At 31.6% G+C, this 24,661-nt stretch overlaps 2 protein-coding genes across 2 annotated transcripts; both read right to left on the reverse strand.

The window, feature by feature from the left end:
* Window positions 1–8,625: 8,625 nt before the first annotated feature.
* Window positions 8,626–13,377, reverse strand: LOC107166334 (tubulin monoglycylase TTLL3-like). Its single transcript, XM_015514940.2, has 3 exons — window positions 12,996–13,377; window positions 12,000–12,361; window positions 8,626–10,077 (listed from the first exon to the last, which is right to left on the reverse strand). Exons 1-3 carry the CDS (start codon window positions 13,375–13,377, stop codon window positions 8,626–8,628), a joined length of 2,196 nt encoding a protein of 731 aa, XP_015370426.2.
* A 6,718-nt stretch (window positions 13,378–20,095) lies between these two features.
* hpo (serine/threonine-protein kinase hippo) lies at window positions 20,096–24,595 on the reverse strand. Its single transcript, XM_015514945.2, has 12 exons — window positions 24,355–24,595; window positions 24,204–24,284; window positions 23,959–24,139; window positions 23,641–23,868; window positions 23,464–23,569; window positions 23,162–23,374; window positions 22,933–23,063; window positions 22,712–22,865; window positions 22,551–22,639; window positions 22,366–22,434; window positions 22,170–22,307; window positions 20,096–21,861 (listed from the first exon to the last, which is right to left on the reverse strand). The coding sequence occupies exons 1-12, from the start codon at window positions 24,429–24,431 to the stop codon at window positions 21,703–21,705; spliced, it is 1,626 nt and encodes a 541-aa protein (XP_015370431.1). The 5' UTR covers window positions 24,432–24,595; the 3' UTR covers window positions 20,096–21,702.
* Window positions 24,596–24,661: the final 66 nt, after the last annotated feature.

A 24,661-nucleotide genomic window follows, 5' to 3' on the forward strand; every position in this document is an offset into this window, starting at 1 on the left:
CGAGGGTATATCAATGGCGTTTCGAATATTTTTACCAACTACTCGTCGTCGTCAAATTTCTACTTAACTTATCCAAATAAAATGAGAAATACGATTTTTTTGGTCATGGGAGGAACTCCCAAATCCCTCCCCCCTTGCGCACAGGCCTGGGATACAGTGTTGGTTAAGTTATCTATTACTTTTTCTACTAGTTAAATTTTTAACTGAAATATTAAAACATAGAATAATATGAACAAAATTCTAATTTAATAAAAAAAAATATGCATAAATACTATTTTAAGACAATAACAATATTAAGATTAAAGTGAATTGTAATTAGATCCCATTTTTTAACCGATAGCTCTTTCAGAATTGACGGGATTGGTGTATTTATTTTTTAATGTAAACTGTTCTCACAAAAATAAAAAACACACATCATTGTAAAATCAATAAATTCTATGCTGGGTATCAACAAAGTACAAAATAAATGATTATATATTGAGTGAAATTAATAAAATTAAAATATATTGTGATATATTTTATAAAAAATGTTACGTATTCAGCTAAGTGTTGCAGAATTATAATTTCGACAATACCGACATACGCTATATGTTTATATCGTTCCACGATATAGCATTTGACTCCTTATTCTGAATTCTCCAAAACTCTTTTATTTGAAGTGCAAACTTTAACAGAAATTTCTTCTCGCACTAAAGGAATAATTTGTCAACCTTACTCGGTTTTTATGAATTGAAGCTGATTTTTTTTTCAATAATATAAATATATGTATACAGTATACCTACTATACTCGTATTATGTATATATTTCATTAAAATAATTAAAAAATATTGATTAACTAATTAACAGTAATTTTGATCAATCACGAGGGTGACTTCTTATACCAAAGTTTATCCACTATCAATTCCCAAGCTTCTAGATAATTATTTAGGAGATAACTATCCGAAGGATTATTACCAATAAACGGAAAGCAGCAGAACCAAAACTTTATCTGTCAAATTAATTTATCCAACAGTTACATATTTAGTAGTTAGACATACTACTGAAAACCTTAGTACTGCAGGGCCTTAGTATACAAAGATGATTGAGCTGTCCTTTAGACTTGCAAGGCCCAAGGCAACTACACGGTTTTAAGGCTAAAAAATGTAAATTAATACCAACAAAATAGAAAAATAATTACATGTTGACGTTGTTGTGCAATAACTAGAAGTTAAAATGTTGGTGATTTTGTGTATAAAAATACTCCATACACAATTATGATTTTACGGCATGTAAATCGGCATGTAATCGGTGCATATATGTTAACACAATCAGTTGTGGGCCACTGGACCAGTGGTTATATCTTATAACTACAAAATATTATCACCGACCGTTCCGATACACGAATGTATCAGAAGACCTGAAGAGGTGAAGTCGCACAGTCTTGAGAATGTCGATACTTATAGCCAGTGGCGTATTTTAGGGGGGTCTACTCCATGTCTTGACACCCCCCAACATTTAAAAAAAGTCCTAATATATTGGACATTAGTGTTGTCACTTATTTTATAGTATACTATTTTTATCAAATGTAAAACTTCTTGTCAATTCCTAACATATTAATTTGTTAAAAAATTAATTCAACGTCTTTTTACATTAGTAAATAATACTAAAAATTTTGTTTGTGAAGTTCAATAAATGTTGCCCCCCCCCCCCTGAGAAATCACCCAAAATACGCCACTGCTTGTAGCGAGCGCTATATGTGGCGACTGCAGAACACATAAGTGCTAATGACGAAAAAAAAAAAGTGGATCGAAGAAGTGGTACTGCGGAGTCGTCGGCAACCGAATTACTATCCCACCGATATACTATATAGTATATAAGGTTTTCACCTTTGCTACTGTCAGGGTGGACCTTATATTGGAGAACGCGAGTAGGCGACTTACCACATGTAATTACCAATACTACCGAATATCGTACGTAGTCTGTATGACGTATGTGATGAATGTATTGATTTATTACCATGATGTGTGTTTTTTTTTTGTGTCTATCATTACGTTTTGCCCGTTTTGGGGCAGTAAAAGTGCTTCGATTTTTGACTTCAGCCTACCTTATTCGATCAGAAAGTGAATCTATAGTTGGTACTTTGGGAGGTCAAAAGTAAAAAATTCTTAATACTTTTCTAAATAATCGAAGAAGAAAAAAACAAACTAAAAATTAAGGGAAAAACGTTAAATATTACGCACAATCAGTTTTCGACAAAATCGATTTTGGTTTTTGATGTAACTGTAAAACAAATGACCATAGATACATGAAATTTTCACCGAATGTTTATATAAGTATATTCTATCGACCATGCAATTTTCAAAAATTTTCGACTTAAGTTGAACTATACATAGGTATTTGAAATTTTCGATCATTATTAGTTTTTTTTAAATTAATATCGATAAAAATTTATTTGTTCGGTAGAAAAGCTTGAAAATGTAATACAATACTTCTAACACATTGTAACAATAGCAGTTAAAAAATATTAAAAATTCGTAGGCACGATTTTTTTTTATAAGCATTTAAAGTTCAAATTTTGACTATATACGTAAAAATTACGGCAATGTTCAAATTATCTTAGATAGAAATTCATAAAAGATTTTCTTTTTAATTCTAAGATTTGAAAATTTAATACAAGATTCCTTACAAGTTTGTCAATCTTTATCACAAATAAAAAGTCCACCGGAAATTCAAATTAAATTTTTATGAGCATTTGAAATTTAAATTTTTACAACATTGGATTTTCACCGGATTTCACATTTAGCGATTTTCTTATTTTGGTGTAACTCTAAAAGTCTAAAACAAATGACCGCAGATACTTGAAATTTTCACTGAATGTTTATATAGGTATTTTCTATAGTTGATACAATTTTCAAAATATTTAGATTTGTTTTGAGCTGTTTACTGACATTTTAATTTTTCAACTTTTTTAGTTTTTTTTTCTATAAATATCGATAAAAATTTATTTGTCCGGTAGAAAAGATTTAAAATTTTATATAAGGCTCCTAACATATTTTTATTATAGCAGGTGAAAAATAAATGAAAAATATAGTCACAATTTTTATATACAAGCATTCAAATTTTGAATTTTGACAATATACGTAAAAATCATGAAAATTTGTAAATTATTTTATGCTAGAAGTTCATAAAAAATTTTCTTTTTAAATCTGAAGCATTATTTCCACTAGTTATACTGTACAGACACACAAAAAAAAACACACACACATCATTGTCAAATCAATACATTCATCACTTCGTTCAGAATCTAAAAATTGTGACTGTATTTTTAATATTTTTTAACTACCATTCTATCCATCATAATACATTGGAAGCTTTGTATTACATTTTAAAGCTTTTTCGCCAAACGAATTAAATGTTATTAACATTTATAGAATAAAAAACGAAAAATATTCGAAATTTAATATGTCCATAAATAACTAAAAAATATGAGAGATATTTTCAAAATTTTATCAAGTATATAAAATGCCAATTTAAACATTCAGTAAAAAATTGCATTTGTATACGGTTATTTCAATTTTAGTGTTATAGGTACCTGCAATATCTAAAACCAATTTTCTCAAAAACTGATTTTACGTAAAAATTCTCGTTTTTCCTTAATTTAATTTTTTTGTTTTTCACGGTGCTCTTGAAAACTACTGAGAAAGTACTTTCTACATTTTAATGCTCTTAAAGGAACCAATATTTATAAAAGCGATTATGTAGGTATTAACATTTTGAAGTCAATGTGCAAAAATTGTGCAATGGCGCAATGCAATAAGTACCTATGTGGCTATGTATAAATATTATATATTGTATTATATTATATGTATAATTGTCTAATATGTATTAATTAATTAGTTATATTATGATATAGAATAATATATAGCGATGCTAATTGTTAATAATATGGCTTATTCAAAGTTAATAGAAAATAATTTTGCTAATAGGTATCCATGTAATTATTAATTTATGTCATATTATATGTATAACAATATAATAACAATTATATATACAGTAACAATTTTTTTTAAATATTCCACTAAGTTATGTGACTGGGCTACCACCGTATTATCTTAAATCGTGATTATTATTATTCATTATTTCATTAACTTTCATGATATTTTAATACCATACACTATGATTTAAGATATAGTATGGTAATATGATGATAGACGATGGTATGGTTGCCCGACGATCTAAGATGAGATACAATTTAAATCTTAATCCTTGTGCTACCACTATTCTTATGGACTATTTTAAAATTGTTGTCATAACATAATATCATAGAACAATAATATATGTAATTAACTATAAGTATCTTAGTTCGTGCTAATAAGTAATATTGATATCAATTATCGTAGTGGCGTAGCCATGGGAAGGGCTGAGGGGCCTGCAGCCCCCCTAAATGTTGAGAAAATGTAAAAGTGATTTTAATGGTCGTATCGTATACATCCGTAACTTTCATCCGAGTGTGGTTATTGAAAAAATGAATAAATTATGCATAAGTTGTAGAGCATTCAAGAATGCAGCATTTAAGAATGAGGCACTAGGTATGTTTTGTGCTGCAAGAAAAGTAAAATTGCCAGAATTACATCCACCACCCGAACCATTATCGACGTTGGTATCAGCTAGGCTACACGAGCATAGCGAAACATATTTTAGCGAAGACCCGCAAAGGCGCAAACACAGTTCATGTTTCCAAATGATATAGGCAACAAATATTGTGCGTAACAGCGTAACAATTACATGCCAACATTCAAAGTGCAAGTTCAAATCTATTATCGTGCTGGACCATTACTACCAATGCCAGATACGGAAAATAAATTTTTCCAAATTTATTACACGTGATTACACCGATGTACAAATCGAGCAACGTTGTCGATACAATACGGGCACTAAACGAGAAACTGTCCCTGCATTACAAACTTTATTCGATTTTGTCGAATATTTAAACGAAGTTGTCAAATTAATATCCAACTGAATTCTTAAAGTCACTTGATTTGCCAGGCATGCCACCACACGTTTTATCATTGAAATTTGGCGGGCCCATCATTCTTCTACGAAACATTAATCTATCACAACATTGCAATGATACTAGGCTTTCACTGAAAAAGTTGATGAACAACATCATCGAAGCTATAATTTTAAACGGAAAGTTTAAAGGTGAAGATGCAATGACGCCACGACCTGTGGCGTGCGCAGGAATTTGGTATGGGGGGAGATGTCTTAAAATTTATATTTTTTAATATTTATTCTTTAATATTATACAAAAAAAATTCAATTTAGGCGGAAATTCATCCTTCTAGCTTTTACACTAAATTCATCAATTATTTGATCTATAGATATAAGATAGTGGAATGTCTCGATGTTCATTAACGCCAATTCATTTCACCACGCGTGACTGCCCCGTCGTTTGACAGTGTCTCTGCTGGTATCACTTATCAGTTATCAATTATTTTATCACAACAAATATTTCCGATGATAAATTTTAAACAGGAACTTCCAAACTACACATTATTTTGATGAAATCTCTAATTCAAAACCCAGTTATCATGTTGAAGACTAAAAAAAAAAGGCCATGGGGGGATATATTCCCCATCATCCCCCCCTTCTGCGCACGCCGCTGGCCACGACTCCCAATGATTGTAACAGATATACCTTTCGAATTCAAACGTTTGCGGATTTCGGTGCTTCTCACCTATGCAATGACCATCACCATCAGTGGCGTATCTTTGTATTTAAGCATAGGGGTGTACCTAATTTTTCGGGCTCCTTATTTTTCAGTTGCTACTTGTTGATTAGGGTGATTAGGGGCTCAAAAGCCCCATTTATAGAACACATCTAAAGGGCCCTGGTGCAATGCACCTACTGCACCCCCTCTAAGTACGCTACTGATCACCATAGCACAAGAATAATGTGACGTGTGTGGACTAAATTTGGAAAATCCATATGTTCGAGCACGATGTATATTTGAAATTGACGCCTGACTGTACTTAGTCGCTTATTTATGTTGCTCACTTTGGTTTTCATTGGTTATTCTACTGGGCCGTCCTCACGACTGTAGTTGTTGTTTGGCCACCTATGCTCCGTCACCAGTGGAATTATTAACGTTTTCTTGGCTGGCCAGCTCTCTCCGTAAAAGACCCGTTCTTTTTTCGTAGTTTATATACAAACGCACTATCCACGTGTTTACCGTTATTAGTGTGCACAATACACACGTTTTTATATCCGATCGCATCAATCAATGCAATCACGATATTAGTTGATCAGGGGTTTTTCACCATCTCAGTTTGGTAGAACACGGCATATCAGCCACGAGCAACCTCACGGTAGCTCCGCTACCCCATCAGATCCGACAACCATAGCAGATCATCAAGGATCCGATAGCGGTGACGTCAAGCATCGGAGTGGTCAAAATTTGTATCCAAATTAGTCATAGATATTTCTTTCTATTATAAATATATAGTCTCCTTGTACTTGTATATATATTGTATTATTATTTTAGTGTTTATTCACTGGTGACTCAGTCCGGAGGAGTTAGGCTGCCGGCGTTAGCCCTAGCAGGAGGTTCGCGTAGCCAATACCATGCTTCTGTATATGAGATGCTCGCGTGTTGAAAAACCTTCTGATTCATTTATGTATGCACCAGAAAAAAGTACAGAAAATATTGTGTATCCAAATGCACTTCAATAAATACCATGCAAATAAATATAGCTGACCCGTACACTTCGTATCCCGTCAAAAATACTACCTCTCATATGGCTAAAACTGTGTGTAAAATTCGATTTCTGTGGGCTGTGATTATGCAGCAGTATATTTTTATACGTATAGAAACGGTTAAAATATATTGAGTGATAATTTTACAACGATATTCAGTTTAGTTTATCATTATGTAATTTTATTCGTTTTATTTAGATAAGTTTGACAATTCAAAAATTCAATTGAATGATATTTAGGCCTATCACTTTCTTTATCTTTTCACTATCTTCTAACCATAGGTCTAATATATCTTTGTATCAAATTTCGTCGCAATCAATCTAGCTGTTTAGGAATCTGTGACAAACAGATCAAGGTGATTTTTTATCGTGAACCAGGTAATATTTCAGGGAGTATTAGGAATTTTAAAATAATTTTTTTTTTAACTTTCTAGGTTTTACTATTTTACATTGTGTTACAATTTTGATAATTTTAACTTCCTCCCTTATTTGATAAAACACTATCAAAATTTGATTTTCAAATGGCAATACCTATTTTTGATACCGAAAATCTATAAATATACTGAAAAAAAGAATTTTAACGTTTACAGAATTTGAGTAATTCGCTTGCGACTTATTAATGCATAATTATTAGTTATATTTACTGGGCAATTTTACAAACCCAACATTAAAAATCAGAAGTCAATACGAAATTTTAGCTCAATTTAACAATACCCATAATGGTCTTAATTGATACAAATAAAATAGATAAACAATACTATTAGAAAAGAAAAGTGTCCCATCATCACACCCACTAACCGAGTGTCAGTGAACGACTAGCCAGCAGCAGCGTGGCTGTATCAGCTATAAAGTATAAAAATAATATTTTACAATTTACCATCATGGTTACACAATATAGCACTGGTTACTGATCCCTGGTTAGGTCTTATCACGTAATAGTAGATAAACGATAATAAATGGGGTCGTTCTAAATCATAGATTAATAATAATAATATCTCTATAAAAATGAATTTCAGTCTGTTTATCTTTTATGTTTCAAATTCCAATTGGTAGAGTGATTACTAATTGCGAAAAAAATTAATATAATTATCATTACAGTATTCATTCAAGCGTGGTAATTAGAAAAATGGATAATTTATGCATTTATTGTTGATCATTTAATTTTTTAGAGTGAAGCACCAGGCATTTGCTGTGCTGGCGGAAAAGTAAAATTTCTAGAATTACATACCATTCTTATTACTGAGCGGATTGCGACAAAATCAATTAATATAGAGATTTATTAGACCTATGGGAAGAATAGAGGTTAAGTTAAAAAGTGATAGGCCCAAATATCATTCAATCGAATGTTTGAATTTTCAGACATTTCTCGATAAAATGGATAAATTTACATAGTGATAAACTAAATTGAATATTATATATAATAGATTATTACTTAAACTGTTGTCTATTTATATGTATAAAAATAAACTGCTGGCATAAAAATCACAGGAAACTATTTAACACATAGTTTGAGCCATAAAAGAGGTAGGATTTTTAACGGGTTCAGCTAGTATAATATAATTTTCTATAAGATAGCAACTTTTAAATAACTATGTATAACGTATATAAAATATTAATTTTGGAGTGAATGATAGATCATTTTTGTACGTTTGGCGCTTATCTCATATAATAGCCCAGCTTAAATCGTGCTATAGACTTCGTGCGGCACTGCAGTATCGTATATATATTATATATATTATATATTATATATATATATTCTTCTGGGGAGTTAACTCAGGAATTTACTTGGCTTTAAAGTATTAGCAAATACTTTGTATAAAATATTTGTTATTAGTCTTGCGTGTAGAACCATTTTACGAAAATTACACAAAATATACGTGTTCCGTAATATTTAGTTCAGTGGGCGTAACGGATTATGTTTCTTATTCTTGCGATTTCGACCGATGATTGTCTTGCAAATATTTTGAATAGATGTGATTTTCGTCTTATGCTTGTCTAACAGCTTTAAACATTGACGGCTTTCGTATGGGTCGTTAAGATCTTGATTTTTGGCATTCAAATCCACATCATCCGCCCAAGAGGACATCTTCAGTTCATCCTGCATCACGTCTTCCGCGGTAATCTTCTCAACACACGTTTGGATATTATCGTCGTCCCACCAGTGATGTTGGGTACAGTCATCCACGAAGTCACCGTGTGACGTACGAATGACCGTGCGTGGACGGTGGGTTTTTTTGGCCGGTGACTTGGAAGTGGTGAAATGTTGCGAAGTGTACGATCCGGGGCCGGACGGCATCGGACAATCGTCCACCATTTTGAACATGCCAATCCTAGTAGCTGAACCACGGTCTTTATCAACCAGCATCATGCCCACGCCCCGTATTACGCTTCGAGCCACGCGATTAGCCGCAGGTGACATCCGGCCGCGATCTTTGGAATCGGCGGCCAGACAAGGGTCGTCTGACATGATGTCTATCATCCACGGCTTTAAGTCGTTGCCCAACACAAACGTACCACGGAACAGTTCCAAACAGTTTGGTCGTAGGTGGATAGAACCGGACGCCACGGCCGCTTTTATCGTTGACACCACGGATCGCTTGATCGCCCAGTATACCCCGTTGCTGTCTTCACCATTGTCGTTCATCAATTGCTGCTTTTGCTGTTGCTGCACCTTGTCCATTTTTATACCACGTCTCATCTTTGCCCCGAGCTGTTGTAGGCTGCAAATTAGCGCCGTCGATCGCACCATCCCGTGCAGCCTCCCCGACTTGAGTCGGTTGAAATGTCCGGACCTGTCGGAGTTCCGGTACAGTGAGAATTTTTGCGGGTATGGTTGCACGACGCACATCCGGTGCAACCACACCGTCAGCCTGCCGTCAAGCGTGGATAAAACGATCCACGTGTGCACGTCAGACTTGACGTTGTCACGGAGCAGTGGCGTCTCAATATACTTCTGCACGATGCAGTTGTTACCCACTCGAGCGCAACGATCCAGCACGTCTCCGATCTTGTTCAACATAACTGGCGGGTGACGTTGGCCAACCGCATCCTTGACTATCCAAATGTTCTCGTAGCCGTCCATCACCGTCTGTGGCCTTGCCGCCATTATCTGGTTTACGATCATTCTACTAGAATCCTCCAGATAGCACAGCGCAGCATCAACCTCATCACCCGTCCCCGACACAATAAACTTCTTCTGGTCGTGCACGATCATATAGTAGTGTTCGAAAAACGTTTCCCAGCCATCTCCCTTGCCCGGAAATATTGTCGCCCCTAGCGATCTACCGTTTGATAAGTATTGGTGGCATTTAATCGCGGCGAAGTGAAGTGCAGAAAGAGGAGCCTGTAATATTATATGAGATAAAAAATATAGCCATTGTCAAAACGTTTCAAACAAATCGGAGGTAAAAATTGATATGGAAAAAATATCATCACACCTCTATATTTATATAACATCTATATAACTATGAGAAAAATTCAGTTTTTGTACAAATGAATTCAATATATTATTACTATAAGTGCTTAATTAAAAACATTATAAACAATTTTTGAAATTACATAAATTATCTATTCATTTTTTTATTATTATATATTTTTTTTTATGCCAATTAAAAAAAAAAATTAAACACTATTCTTTAGCCTTCGTGATCTGCTTATAATGCTTATAACGTCTTTGTTAGTAATTAATTCCTGATGGTCTAGAATGAAATTTAATTTAATATTTTTGCCAAAATCAGTAACTAATTGGCAATTGCTGTAGTTTAAAGGCTGAAGACTGTTTTTCTTTCGGCATGTTGAATAATTATTAGAAATATAAAAATATTGTTGTTGGATTCTAAACAAATACACGCGCACAAACTTCACAATAACAACTGAAACAGTCTATTCACAGTTATTCATTCTCCAAATTCCAGGAAACTATAGATAAATAATCAAAAATATAAGACATTTCCTATTGTTAGCGCCAACACTGGCATTATTGGTTGTCGAGGTTGTCACCCTGCGCTCTAGGCCGGTAGGACTGGACCCGGAGCGACTGCGGAGACACGTGACTCGTGAGTAAAGAGTCAGTTGAGTTTTGTATAAGCGATCGGTAACGCCGTTTCGTTACCGTGACCTCCGACAACCGATACAACCGTTCTTGTTATTATTTGTTAGTAATCCAGTACTTTATGATTTGCATGTTCTTATTAATAATAACGTTTCATTTATTAATACCGTACTTGTGACTTCATTTATTTATCCTGACCCGAACTCTTATATATAAATTACACCGTTCAAATATTGTATAATATAGAGAGTTAACACTATTTTTAATTTTATATCATTTTATGTTGAAACTGAATTCTCAAACATTTTATATAAATATAATTTACGGGTGAATATCCAATTTCCAACTTCAAATGCTCGAAAAAAAATAATTTGACTTTTCAAAGCTTGTGAAGTGTAGGTAAATTTAAGAAGAATCTCGTATTAAATTTTTATGACTATATAAAAAGAAAAATTGTAGTGAATTTTTAGTTCAAAATAGTTTGCAAATTTTCATGATTTATACGAATTTTGTAGAAATTCGAAATTTAAATGCTCATGAAAAATTATAGTTGATATTTTTTTCCCTATCAGGAAAGATGCTGTTGAAATAAATTGAAGCATTTTTACTGTCCCAAAAAAACGATAAAAGACACAAAATAAAACATACATCATTATAAAATCAATACATATTCATCGCACCGTTCAGGATCTGAACCAAACGACTGGTTGATAAATATTTCTTATTACACGTGAAACGAAAATTTAATTTTAAATGCCAGTTGAAGCGATCGAAAAAGATCTATTCTGCCCAGCGGCATTTCAGCAGACAAAAGTGAAAATCCTGGAGTGTAGTGAGTGGAAAAGTGGAAGTACCCACCCACTATGCAGCGATCTTAGTGATCTTACTATCCAAATCAAACTAAAATATACATGTTGGATACTATATAGGTGGTATGTGGGTTACTCCCATATGCTATTTTAAATACTGTAATATGAAACAATCATGTGACAAAAATAATATGTGCGTCTAGTGCAGGGAGGACAGGCTTTGGCGAATTGGAGCTCACGCCAGCGGCTTATGCTGCAAACGTCACCCTTGATTGAAAATTATAATACTTTCTTCCCGTCTCTACTCCCTTCCCTACAATATATTACCTACTATATTTGAACTCGAAAATGAATGATCAAACCAACTTAGTACGGAACAAATAATTGTTTTCCAAGTACACTCACTTGGCCGTTTTTGGCACACATAGTTTGATGACCACCGTCTACGAATGCACGTAGTAACGACACGCAAGCGGTTAACGAGTAGTCTGCGATGAAGCTACTGTCCGTGTGTATCCCGTTGGCGCTTGCTGAGTATGCCCTTGGGTAGTAAACATCGAACTCAGATTTACCAGCCAAAGTTCGGCCACACAATTTCAATGCGGCATTTGCGTTCCTCGGGAATCGGTTGACTATGACGTTTGGGTTAAGCGTCTTCCAGTTGACGCCGCCGCTGTACTCGTCTATCCACACCAGACCGGATTCGTAACGTTGGACGACCGCCTTGATGCGCTCGGCGTTACGGTGTAATGATATTACTGTGGAATCTAAACATAGGGCGCAAATCGATTTATGTAAATATTAAAATGACAAATTGTACTTAAAAAATCAACCGTAACATCTTACATCAACACCGAATGAGGACTTACAATTATTATTGTACCTATCTATAAGCATCATCATATGAGTTATATTGACGTACTGTTTTAGTATAGGTACTTCTGTAATTTAAGAGAATATGGTTTCTATCTACACCGATCAGTAATTAGAAACTAGAGCAAAAATTAAAGACAAAATGAGCACACACATGTAAAATTTAGGAACGTTAAATTAAATTTAGTGGTAAAGCGTTAAAGACATCCATTTATTATTATCATTAAGCTAAAATCTTTTTTTCAAGAGTTGTTCTTTTAAGTTGTATGTATTTGTAATCTAAAAGTTAAAATACATATAGACCTATCTAACTATTATTATTATGCTTTCATTTGTCTTATTAGGAATTAGTATGATCCTGCAAGGCGTGGATTCACCCTTTTTAGTTTTTAATCTTGACTTAATTTAAGTTGCACAGATGTTTAACACACTTATGTGGGTAGGTAGTTATTATTAAAAATAAAATACATATATAAGATTAATCATAATAATTATTCAGTTCAATTGTCGGCAAGTACTTACCGTTACCGCCCCGTTGAAAACTGTCACCGTCGACTCTAATTTTGCCGATCCAGCCATTCTTGATCAACTTCGTTTGAATTTCGGACGGCATTTTGGCTACAGTGGTGAATATCTTTCTCTCGCATATCACTTGGTCTACTGTGCCCACCGAGTTTTTTGCGCTCCCTCGACGAAACTTGCAGCATGATGACTTAACGTTTAGGCATTTGGAATTTTTGGACACCGTGCTAACAAACTTCATGTTTGGGGAACCGTCAGGTCTGAACGAACCTTCCTTTCGTGTCCGTTTAGCAGGCCTGTTGCACGACGGAGACTTGCTACTTATGTTTCTGTTGGATAATATCTTGCTTCCGTTGTTTCTAAGTGCAATGCGATTGTTACGGGCCATCATTACTTGTAAAGGATACAATCTTAGGTTCTTAAGTATGTGTTTGTGATAAAATTTAAAGTGTGAATAAATACGTAGGATTAATTTCATAAATTAGCATGGTTTTAGTTAACCATAAATATAAATAAACACGGTGCTTTGCGTAGTGATGGAAACGATGTTATGTAATATCATACATGTTTTATTAATTACTGGTAACTACGGAATTTAATAACATATAATATTGATGATGTGTAGAATTTTGACTGTTGATAAAATTATTTGATATAGGTATCTGGTATATTATGATTATTTTAACTAACTGAGTAACTGACGTTTCCTTGGAAAAAATTGAAAGGCCAGCCATAGCTATGGTCAGTTAAATTCTTATATACAGTGGGGGTGAAAGAATCTTAGTATCAGGCCGGACGAGGCCAACATTTTTAGAGGGGTGGCCATATGTTTACTTGATGTATTTAAAAATAAAAGTGATGCCATTCTTTGCTCAATATTTTCATATCTAATATATAAAAATGTCGTGTCACAGCGTTAGTTATTGAACTCCTCCGAATCGACTTGACGGATTTTCATCAAATTGTCCGTGTATATTTGGTAGGTCTGAGCTCTGAGAATGCATTTTAGGTTAATTTAAAAATGGAATTAATCACCCCGGGAGGTGCTCAAACAGGAATTTTGATATTTAAGATAGCAGTTTTTGTTCATAAATGATTGCAATGAGTTTTAAAAATAATAATAATTATTATTATTGGTTACCGTTGGTTAAAAATGGTTTCTATTAATTAAAGGAGAAATAATTAGTACAAATTAGTATTTTAAAGTAGGTAGGCTGAGTTGTACTAATAGCCGGTTATTTACGGATTTCCTACCAGGGTGGCTGAATTGCACTTCCTGCGGCGAGTTCATTCAAAAGGATTTGAACAATCACAAATTTATTAAGGGTTGTCATATTTTAAGCGCAAAGTGCACGGGGGTCAGCTAGATTTACGATGGAGATTAAAAATTAATGGTTGCTTTGATTTATTGGATTTGAGAATAATATTTATTTGTTACTTTTTTTTTAATTTGAATATATTATATTTGTTTGTATCATTAAAAATTTAAAAATGCCAGCAAGACGTCAGAAAGTCAATTTTTGTCGTAGAACAAATGCAGCTACAAGCATGAGAAATAGAAGAGGGCAAAGAACAGACGAACAAATCCAATCCGATAATACGAATTTCTGTGATAGTAAGCGCAATTGCGTGAATAGTGATATATTCACACAATACTTAAACCCCGAGTGACTATATGAAGACCAATTTTGGCAGCATAAAATGTGGATGTCAACGATTTGAATTTCAAGATAATATAACAGTTGTTGCCAGGGGACTTGGTGTCATACAAATTTATCGATACAGTTTGCGAAATCAATGAAACTGTAAATTATTCAGCAGAGTTTTTTGAACCCATCAAGGCTGTGGCACGCGATTAGTCATTAGATAAACTAATAAAAGTTCTGTAGTTATGTTGTAATTTAAAAGTATTAAATTTATTTCAACCGTCCAAACACCTACAATGGCGCTATCGGTAGAGGAGTAAGGTAAGTGCTAATTTTAATAAAAGTAATTTACGTAAATTAAAGTAAATTAGCAAATATCAGGATAAAGAACTTATTATAGGTATCCTAAGCATGTAAATTTCTTATAGTTTAATTTTATTTATTTTTTAATTAAAATAGTAAAGATTTACCTAAAATAATGTGTAAAACTTTAGTTATGTTTGCGAAATTTCTGCGTAATTCATACAGAGCTAAACGTGGTTCACGCTTTTCATGGGTTGGAATGTACAAATGTACAGCTTTGTCAGCGATGTCCCGATTTATGTTGATATTGGATCTAACGTAATTAGGTAAATAATAGAATTGAGAAATTTAATAATCATAATAACTGGTAAATGTATTGGGGAGTTAAGTATTGTCAAGATTGACCGAGAGTTATTGAAGCATGGCATTGTGATAGAGAGGGGGGCAAGGTTGACAAAACTCTTAACAATACTTAAGGAGTATATTTAAACCCATCAGGAGCATACGGAATCAGGTTACAGGATCATTACGATTTGAAGTAATTCATAGTTGACAAGTTATCAGTTCATGAGGCAAATGTCCACACTGTGCCACACTTCATTTTGCCACTTGGCTTTCTCTGATCTTGACCGACAGTCGACGGATACGGTTTGGCATGCCAGTTGGCAAAACTTTGACAAATTACACGTGCCAACAAAAAGTCCACATCACCCTTGGCAATACCATTTGGCAAAGCCATATAGCATAGTGTGGACGCGCCTTTAGATGGACTGAAAAAGTGGGCAGCGACGGTAAATAAACAACGGCTGACTATCACTATCCATAACAAGAACGTGGAACGCTTGGAACGAGTTAGCCAATAAAAATCGTAGGTCAACCGAATGAGCATATTGCATATGACTAGTTAATATTATCTCCAACTCACCACCAGTCATATATCCGGTGCAAATTAAAATTTCTCGGACGAAAGTCAAAATCATCCAATAAAAACTAAGGGATAAGTTTCGAGAGCCAATGAGCTAACATACGAAACAGATCATCCGGAGAAAACTCGCGAAATCAGAGTTTATCCAGAGTTTCCGATAACCAGGTTCGGAGTGTCCGGTGAAATATCCAGAGTTTTCAGCGATCTGTGCGAAGTATGTGTGTGTGGTGTGTCCTATAGAAGTCATGGAAAAGCGTTACTACGGAGTAGTTTTTCCAGTGTAAAACGTGTGCATTTCCCTGACAACCTGTTTATTCCTAAAATTGAGTTGAACATGGCCTGTGCGTTGATCATAGACATAATAATATTATTTATTATTATGTCTATGGCGTTGATATACCAGAATTTGTTGGTAAAAGTGAGGAAGACATGGTGCGGTTTTGGTTCCAGGCCGAGGCAAAAATAGAAGAAATTGGTATTTACAAGGCTAGACAGGTAACGTTTTAGGCGTTTTAGCCCCTCAACTAAAGCCGTAGGCAGGAAAAGAGTTCAAATCTGAACTATAGGTCTAACAGAAAAAGCGATGGTGATGACGGTGATTGTAGACTCAAGTGTGATGGATTTAGAATTAATGTACATATCCAGCGACTAAAATCGTTCAACGAATTACAAGCGCTTAGCTACATTTCGATAATGGTGGCAAGGTCTTATAGTATGATATAAGGTGGAAATAAGCGCCAGAAACCAGATCCATCTCAAAGATTCAAACCCTCACAGCCTCACCTGGTATTGTACTGACATCTCTTTGATCAGACTTCAACAAAACACGGACATTTTGGATTACTATTTATTATGGCAAAGCATTTGTTCTCATGTAGACTACAAGTAGACAATTACTATAAAATCGTTTTGACTATAATTTAAATTATATACTCTGTAAAGAGTAGTTGCGGTGATGTAATAACGATAAATATTAAAAAACAACTAAATCCTATCATAGAAGAGATGGTCGTATTATTAGCTGGCAATTTTAGAAAGATTTCCTGTAATAATTTAAGATACATTAAAAGATTAAAAAAATATATGGTTAGCCTTATGGCAGCATATGTTAAACAATTTATCTCAACAACAAATTTGTTTTTACAACTGTATAACAGAATCGGGACAATATGTACCTAGATGTTCTTCTGTAAATCGAAGATGATTGTATTGCTACAAATGCTAATGGTATTATAATATTAAATCATGAATTCTGTATTGTTTTTAGTTCAGAAGAAATGGTGAGTAAAGTTTATCCTGAAGAGCAAATATCGATGGGAATTAATAAATGGTTGTGCAAGTCCAATTTTAATTTTGTGTATCCACAATTCCACACTATACTTAAATTTATATAGAAACTTGTTTTTTTTTTATATAAACATCCGAAGTTCAGATTCCAACAAAATATTAGATATTTAAACAAAGAATAACCATGTTGGTTATTTTATTACTACTACTCGTAAGCGCTATAGGCCGTAGTGACCCTTGGCTTCCAAAACAATTCCTCCACTCATCCCTATTTCCACATGACCCAACCATCTGATCCTGCCTGACTTTATAAATTTTACATGATTTCGCCTTCTAAAATCCGCTCTTTTTCATTGTTATTGTTGCTCTGTATCGTATCATCTTCCCTTTTCATTCACTGTTCCATATATTTTTCTTTCGAATATCTTTAACCTGTTCGAATCTACTTTTGACAATGTCCAGGTTTCAGCTCTATAGCAGACTACAGGTAGAATAAGTTTTTTATATAACTTCATCTTAGTAGTTTTCAACAGCAGTTTTGATTTGAGGAGTTTGTTATTCGCAAAGTATGCTAGGTTTACAGCCATAATTCTTCTTTTAATCTCTTCCAACATGTTATTACTGTAATTAATAAGGGAGGATCCAAGATACACGAATTCTTTTACACCCTCAAAATGTAATTGACCGATTGTTATGTTCTGGATCCTGCGACGCGTCTCCATTATGGATAGTCTCATGTACTTTGTCTTCTCTTTATTAATTTTTAAACCCGTCGTTTGTCCTTTATAATCAATATCATGGAAAACTTCTCGTATGGCATTTTCATTTCTTGCCATTATTAATAGATCATCTGCATAGGCGCAGATTTGCCATGAATTGTTCATAATACTTCCTGTTTTAATTGTATCTTTTACAGCCTCATGTAAAACAATATTGAACAGTGTTGATGATAAGGCGTCACCTTGTCTAACTCCTGAATCTATGTTAAATGAGTCACTCATTGATTCTCCTATCTTGAATTTTGCCGTTACATTTTCCAGGGTCAAAGTTATAATTTTTACTATTTCATAAGGAACACCATTTTTCGCTAGTGCTATGTACATTGCTGATCTATTTAGGCTATCAAAAGCTTGTTTATAGTCGACAAATAGTAAGTGTACATCAGTATTTAATTCTAAACATTTTTCCACTACCTGTCTTACTATAAAAATTTGATCAGTAGTTCCTTTTCCGCTGCGGAAGCTACACTGATACTCGTTCAATATTTCTTCAGAGTATATTTCTAACCTTTTTAGGAGTATAACTGATAATATTTTGTATGGGACACTCAGCAGCATAATCCCTCTGTAGTTTGCACATTTTGCCATATTTCCTTTCTTGAAGATAGGGCATATAATTCCGTTACTCCAATTTCTTGACATCTCTCCATTTTCCCATATTATACAGCATATAAGTTCAAATATAGCATATTTGAATTTCCTGCTGCTATTTTTAATCAGTTCGATTGTTATTTCGTCCTCGCCTGGAGCTCTGTTAGTTTTTAGTTTGGCAATAGCTGCATCAAATTTATCTCTTGTTAGTTTTTCAATCTGAGGTTGAGGGCCATATGGTATCTCTTTTATTTCATTTGTAAAAACATCTTTATTTAATAATTCATTAAAATGTTCTTTCCACCTTTCTATTATTTCTTGTTCTTTGTCTATTATTGATCCGTCTTTTCTTTTATACATCATACATGTTTATCCTTGGCTGGAATCCTTTTCGAATCCAGTTGATATTTTTATAGAACTGTCTGCTATTTTCCATATTGTTCATTTCCTCTATTTTCTCTACACGTTCTTTCATCGTTTTCCTTTTCTTTGTGCAACGTACGGCTTTTACTTCTTTTCTTAGATTTCTTTATGCTTCATAGTTTATTTTATAATTATTTCAAAATAAAGATTTTAGTCAAAATACTAGGTTCCTCAAAATAAGTTGTGTAAAAAATTGCTTGAGTAAGAGGGTAAAACAGAGACAACACGTGCAGGAATAATGACTTCTTAGTTATAATAATATGAAGAAACAAATGTAGAACTAAGAAATAACAAAATATATACTGTCTGATCAGTTTCGAAAATTTGTTTGAGTTAGTATGATATATTAGATAAACGATTTAAATTCGATAATATTTTTACTTTATTTTTTATCTACAATTGTAATTATTTTGTTAATATTGTTATGCAATAGCATTTATTACAGGTGGTATTTTTCTATACATAAATAATGATAATAGTCATTAGAATAGCATAACTCATAAGACTAAATCAAAACTTAACAGATAGTAAAATTGTTAAGATATTACTTAGTTAATTAAAACTAATAATAAATAATAAAACTGAACAGGTAATTAAAATAAGTATTAAAAATAAAAACACAGCAAATTATTATAATACACAAGTCAGCACATGAAAATTGAATGCATATGTTATTGTTAATATAAAATAATATGATTAATCAAAATCATATTTGATTGATACAATGCTACAGTTAAGAGGTGTACAACTATAACGATACAGTAAACATAATTTTTAACTAAAAAATAAATGTCTCTCTCTCAAAAAAAAAATATATATATAGGTAACATATTGTACATATAATAAAATATTTTTTGGTAAATACTAAATATATATTTAAATGGAAAATTTTGAGCAATATATGCAATAATGACAAGTTTTGAGTTTTATATCAGAAAAATATGTATTTTCAATTCTAACATTAATATTTATTAAACTATTTATAAGTCATAAATGGAGAATAGTACACATTATTAAGTAACCCACATTTTTAAAATTAGTTAAAGTATAATTAATTGATTACACAATTCTAGTGATAAAAATATATGTTTGATGAAATATTGTATTAAATATTATTTGTGTTTGTATATAATAAATAAACGATAGTCATAATTACTAAATGTCAACTGAAAAATTTGTTTTAATTAACTCAAGCTAAAAATCACATTGTTACATATCAAAAATACAAGTGTAATGCATATCACATATACCTAAATAAATAATTATTTTCCCCTAAAGAATATGTATTATTAATCTAAAATTTAACAAAATAGAAAACCAAGATTTTATTTCATTAAACTCAAATATGAAAAAAAAAAAAAATGTTTAGTCAACTTGAAAGCATATTAACATAAAATAACAAAAAAAAAAAAACACATTAAATATTACTTTAAGATTTTAATTCTTTTTTGACCAGAAACTTTTTGTTTTTATTAAAATATAATTGAAACCCACTAATTAATTATTTATTTTTTGGAATTACATAAATATTTTATAGATTAGAAGATTTCGATTTCCAGTCAGTCTTTTTTTTTATTATTATTAGAACATTACAGCAAAAGTTAATTACTTATATCATTCGATAATTAAAATTTAAAGAAACGGACTGAAAATGCAAATTATTTAAAAAACAAAAACAAAATATAAGTAATAACCAGTCTTTAAATCTCGATTATGGTTACAACTTTTGCACCCTGTCCTGTCTACATTTTTAACATTTTAGTATGATTTGTGTATTGCTTTGATTTAATATAAAATTGTAATTAAAATATACTTAATTATATTTGATTGGTGCAGTCATTTTTATTTAGCCTAAAAATTCCAAAATTATATTAACATATATTGTTTAGATGTTATATGATTAAAAAAAAAAAAATCAAAAATGTACAACCTAATTTGAATTGAATGATTTTGAATACAACTATAGCAAATCATAAAATCATATTTTATTCATACTAAGATTTTATTCTTCCAATACTATTATAGATAAAATGTATTGTATTTTTTGATTTATAGAAAATACAACTACTTATTTAAAAGCCTCAAAATATAAGGTATTATAATATATCAGTATTAAATAAATATATATAATTTCACCATTGAGATAGAACATAATTAAATGACAAAGTCTATTATTATTTCTTAAAAAATACATGAAGTTAATTAAAAAACAAGAGAAAAATTAAGGAAGACAAAAAATTATATGAAATATTTAAATTATATAAAAAATATTTATATTAAATCCTATCCTGGCTAATTGCTAAATGATCAATGCATGTAATAATTCTATATTTTTCAAATAATTTTTTTATACTTTGTTTGATTAATATCAATGAAAAAAAAAATATGATTGTGTGAAAATATTCTAAAATATTTAATATAAACATGGGATAGTTGTTTAGAAATTATTGATTTCTATGCTTGTTATAAGTTTTTGATTATTAGGTGATTAAAAAAATTTTCCTATAATAATACTTAAAACAGAATAAATGACTTAGATATTTGTTAAGGCTATAATAACAATAATTTATCAGTTATATCATGTTTGAAAAATGTTTGGGAAGTTAGGCTCATAAATATTACCTGCCTGTTACTGACAGAAATATATATCATATATATATAGCACCTTAATTGGGGAAAATCTTGAATTAGCCATCAATTTGTTTGTAACTATACATAATGTTAAAACTGAAATAATTGTACACATTATGTTGAATTTTTCAAAAGTTTTGTTGTCGTTTACGCTTCTGATCCATAGCATCTAGTATTGGTTGGCGTTTTGTCTGATAGCGGCGTCGTAGCTCATCAATTTCATGTTCCATTTCAGAATCCAAATTGGACATCCGTTGTTGCAAGTCATCAAAGCTTAAAAACTTCAACTATATAATACAAATTAAAAATTTTATATTATATATCTTAGAATGAAAATAAGTTTAATGAGTTAAGAACAGTAATTCAATACCTAAAATTCTAAAATAATTTTAAAAGTTAAATAATATATGACTTTTTAATGACATTTAATATAAATGAGGATAGATACTATTTCATTGTCTCTTATGATGCTTTGTAATTACAGTTAGTTAGCTATGATCTTTAACTAGAAGAATGAAAATTAATTGAATTTATGAGTTAAATAGAATTAATAAAATAAGGTCTACATTATTATTAATATTTCAATAAAACTTACAAAATCAAAGTCTCCATCAACAATTGGTGTGTAGTATCGATTTTGATGAAGAGCTGTTGGTTGATTACCATCAGGTTTACAATTTATTTGAGGCATAGGAAATTGATGTTGAGTTATAGTTTTTTCAGATTCATCAATCTATAAAAAAATTTATATTTAATATATTCTAAAGAAGTTAATTTATAATATACATTACTTGAGAAACATCTTGAGCAGAGCCTGATCTCTCACCAAACAATTTGTTTCCCACATCAAAATTATCATTCTAAATTAATAATAGTAAAAATATACTATAAATAACTGTTAAGATTCTATTGAGTATAAAATAAGAGTTGTATGACTATTTAATATAAGCTAAAAATAGTAGTTATCAATAATTACTTTTGATTTTTCTGCAATTTTTTTATCAAAATGATCTAAGAATAAGGGTCTATACTTTTTACCCGATTCTTCAGGTCCTGTATCATGCCCTAGAATATCAAATATATTACACAAAAAAGAATCAACTCATTTCAATCATATAAACTGTTTGATGCACATACTTTTCATTGTGGAATCATCTTCTCCATCACTATTAATTACCATAGTTCTCAATTCTTCAACTAAAGAATTACTTTTTAAACTTGTCCCTTTTGTTTTATCTGGCACAAGGGTACTGTCATCTACTATCATTGTACGACTATCAATATCATCTTCCTAAACAGAAAATAATTTAAACGATATACCCACTTAATGAAAATATTTAATCATCCAAGTAAATTACTTTAGAGTTTTGATCTTTGGATTCAGCTGATTTTATTAAACATGATGTATTAGAACGAAGAGTTTGATTTTCTCGAATTTCTCTTGCTTCAGCAATCATCTGACTTAAAATTTCTGGTGGCTTTGGGTTACCTAATTTAAGCAAGAAATCATCAAAAATAAAGGACTTTGTTAATTGAAAAATTACAATTTTTTAAAAATTAGTTAGTAAAAACATATTATTTTCATACCAATAAATTCATGATCTAACATTTTTGTGGCTGTTGCTCGTTCTTCCGGGTTTTTAATTAAACATTGACTAACAAAATCAATAAATTCTGGTGACCACTTATCTGGTTCTCGAAACGAAGGGGGTGGCTTAGTCGGTATCATAAATATGGCGCGCATTGGATGTATATCACCGTATGGAGGTTTGCCTTCAGCCATTTCCAATGCAGTTATTCCTAATATATAATATAACTCATTATCAGTGAAATGCAAAATTATTTTTCATTCAAATATCCAATTTAATATGAACTAATGATTATTATACCTAAGCTCCACATATCAGCAACACAATCGTACCCTATTTCTTGTATTACTTCAGGTGCCATCCAAAATGGAGTACCTATTACAGTATTTCTTTTGGCCATTGTATCCTAATAAATAATTATAATAATATATAAACTATTTATAGTTTCATGCCTATACACATTTAAAAAGGACTTACAGTCAGTTGTCCTGCAACCCCAAAATCAGCTAGCTTAGCATGTCCTTCAGAGTTTAACAATATATTTCCAGCTTTAATATCCCTGTGTATTTTTCTTCTTAAATGTAAATACTCTAATCCTTTAAGTGTGTCTGACAATATAGTTGCTATTTCGTCTTCTGACAGTGTCTTTTTCCTTAATCGCATTATGTCAGATACTGAACCAGCACCACAATATTCCATAACAATCTTTAAAAAACAGTAAATATTTCAGAAAATATATTATACTTATATAATATGAAATAAATAATAATAATAATAGAGAAAATAAATGATTACCCATAAATCAGTATTCTTAAAATATGAACCATAGTATTTAACTACATAAGGACTATCGCATTGTTGCATAATGGATATTTCTTTTATAATTTCCTGAAGATCGGTGTCCACTGGCACTTGCTTAATAGCAAGTACTTGACCAGACTCTTTGTGCAGTGCTTTAAATACACTTCCATAGGACCTATGAACAAACAGAAGTAAAGAGGTTGTCTTAAATTATTTTCAAAAATCATCATAAACATTACCCTTCTCCGAGTTTACAAATTATGTCAAAAACTTCTTCTGGTTGTCTAGTTAAGCTTTCTTCAGACAATTTTTTCAACTCACTATAATAAAAATGAAAATCATGTATTGGATAACCAATGAGAAATCAATGGTTGATATTTCAACATTTACCTTTTTGAAGACATCATCTTGTCAGGAGTCTTGTAATTAACATGGCAGAAATTGAATACAGATTTAGAGTTCGACATGTAATAATCTGTTTTGCTATTTACAAACAATAAAATACATAAATATTATTATATATATTTATATATATATTACTACATAAATCAAACAAAAAGAAGACAAAATTAATAAAAAATAAAATGTTGGTACAAAAATGATTAAAAATGATGGTAGTAACGAAAGGCATTTCCGTTATCATTGAAATGTATGATTATAAAATATAATTTCTTGTTATCTCGTATCAATTATATGG

The sequence above is a fragment of the Diuraphis noxia genome, unplaced genomic scaffold (genome assembly GCF_037042655.1).
Source record: "Diuraphis noxia isolate RWA-SAM2 unplaced genomic scaffold, SU_Dnox_SAM2 contig0003, whole genome shotgun sequence".
Lineage (NCBI taxonomy): Eukaryota > Metazoa > Arthropoda > Insecta > Hemiptera > Aphididae > Diuraphis > Diuraphis noxia.

Coding starts and splice junctions, on each gene's coding strand:
- hpo (XM_015514945.2), bottom strand. CDS start 24,431: ATGTCGAACTCTAAATCTGTATTCAATTTCTGCCATGTTAATTACAAG. Junction 23,570..23,640: donor GGGTTGCAGGACAACTGACT/GTAAGTCCTTTT, acceptor ATTATTTATTAG/GATACAATGGCCAAAAGAAA. Junction 23,064..23,161: donor GTTAGATCATGAATTTATTG/GTATGAAAATAA, acceptor TGCTTAAATTAG/GTAACCCAAAGCCACCAGAA.
- LOC107166334 (XM_015514940.2), bottom strand. CDS start 13,377: ATGGCCCGTAACAATCGCATTGCACTTAGAAACAACGGAAGCAAGATA. Junction 12,362..12,995: donor TGACAGTTTTCAACGGGGCG/GTAACGGTAAGT, acceptor CCCTATGTTTAG/ATTCCACAGTAATATCATTA. Junction 10,078..11,999: donor TGTGTGCCAAAAACGGCCAA/GTGAGTGTACTT, acceptor ATAATATTACAG/GCTCCTCTTTCTGCACTTCA.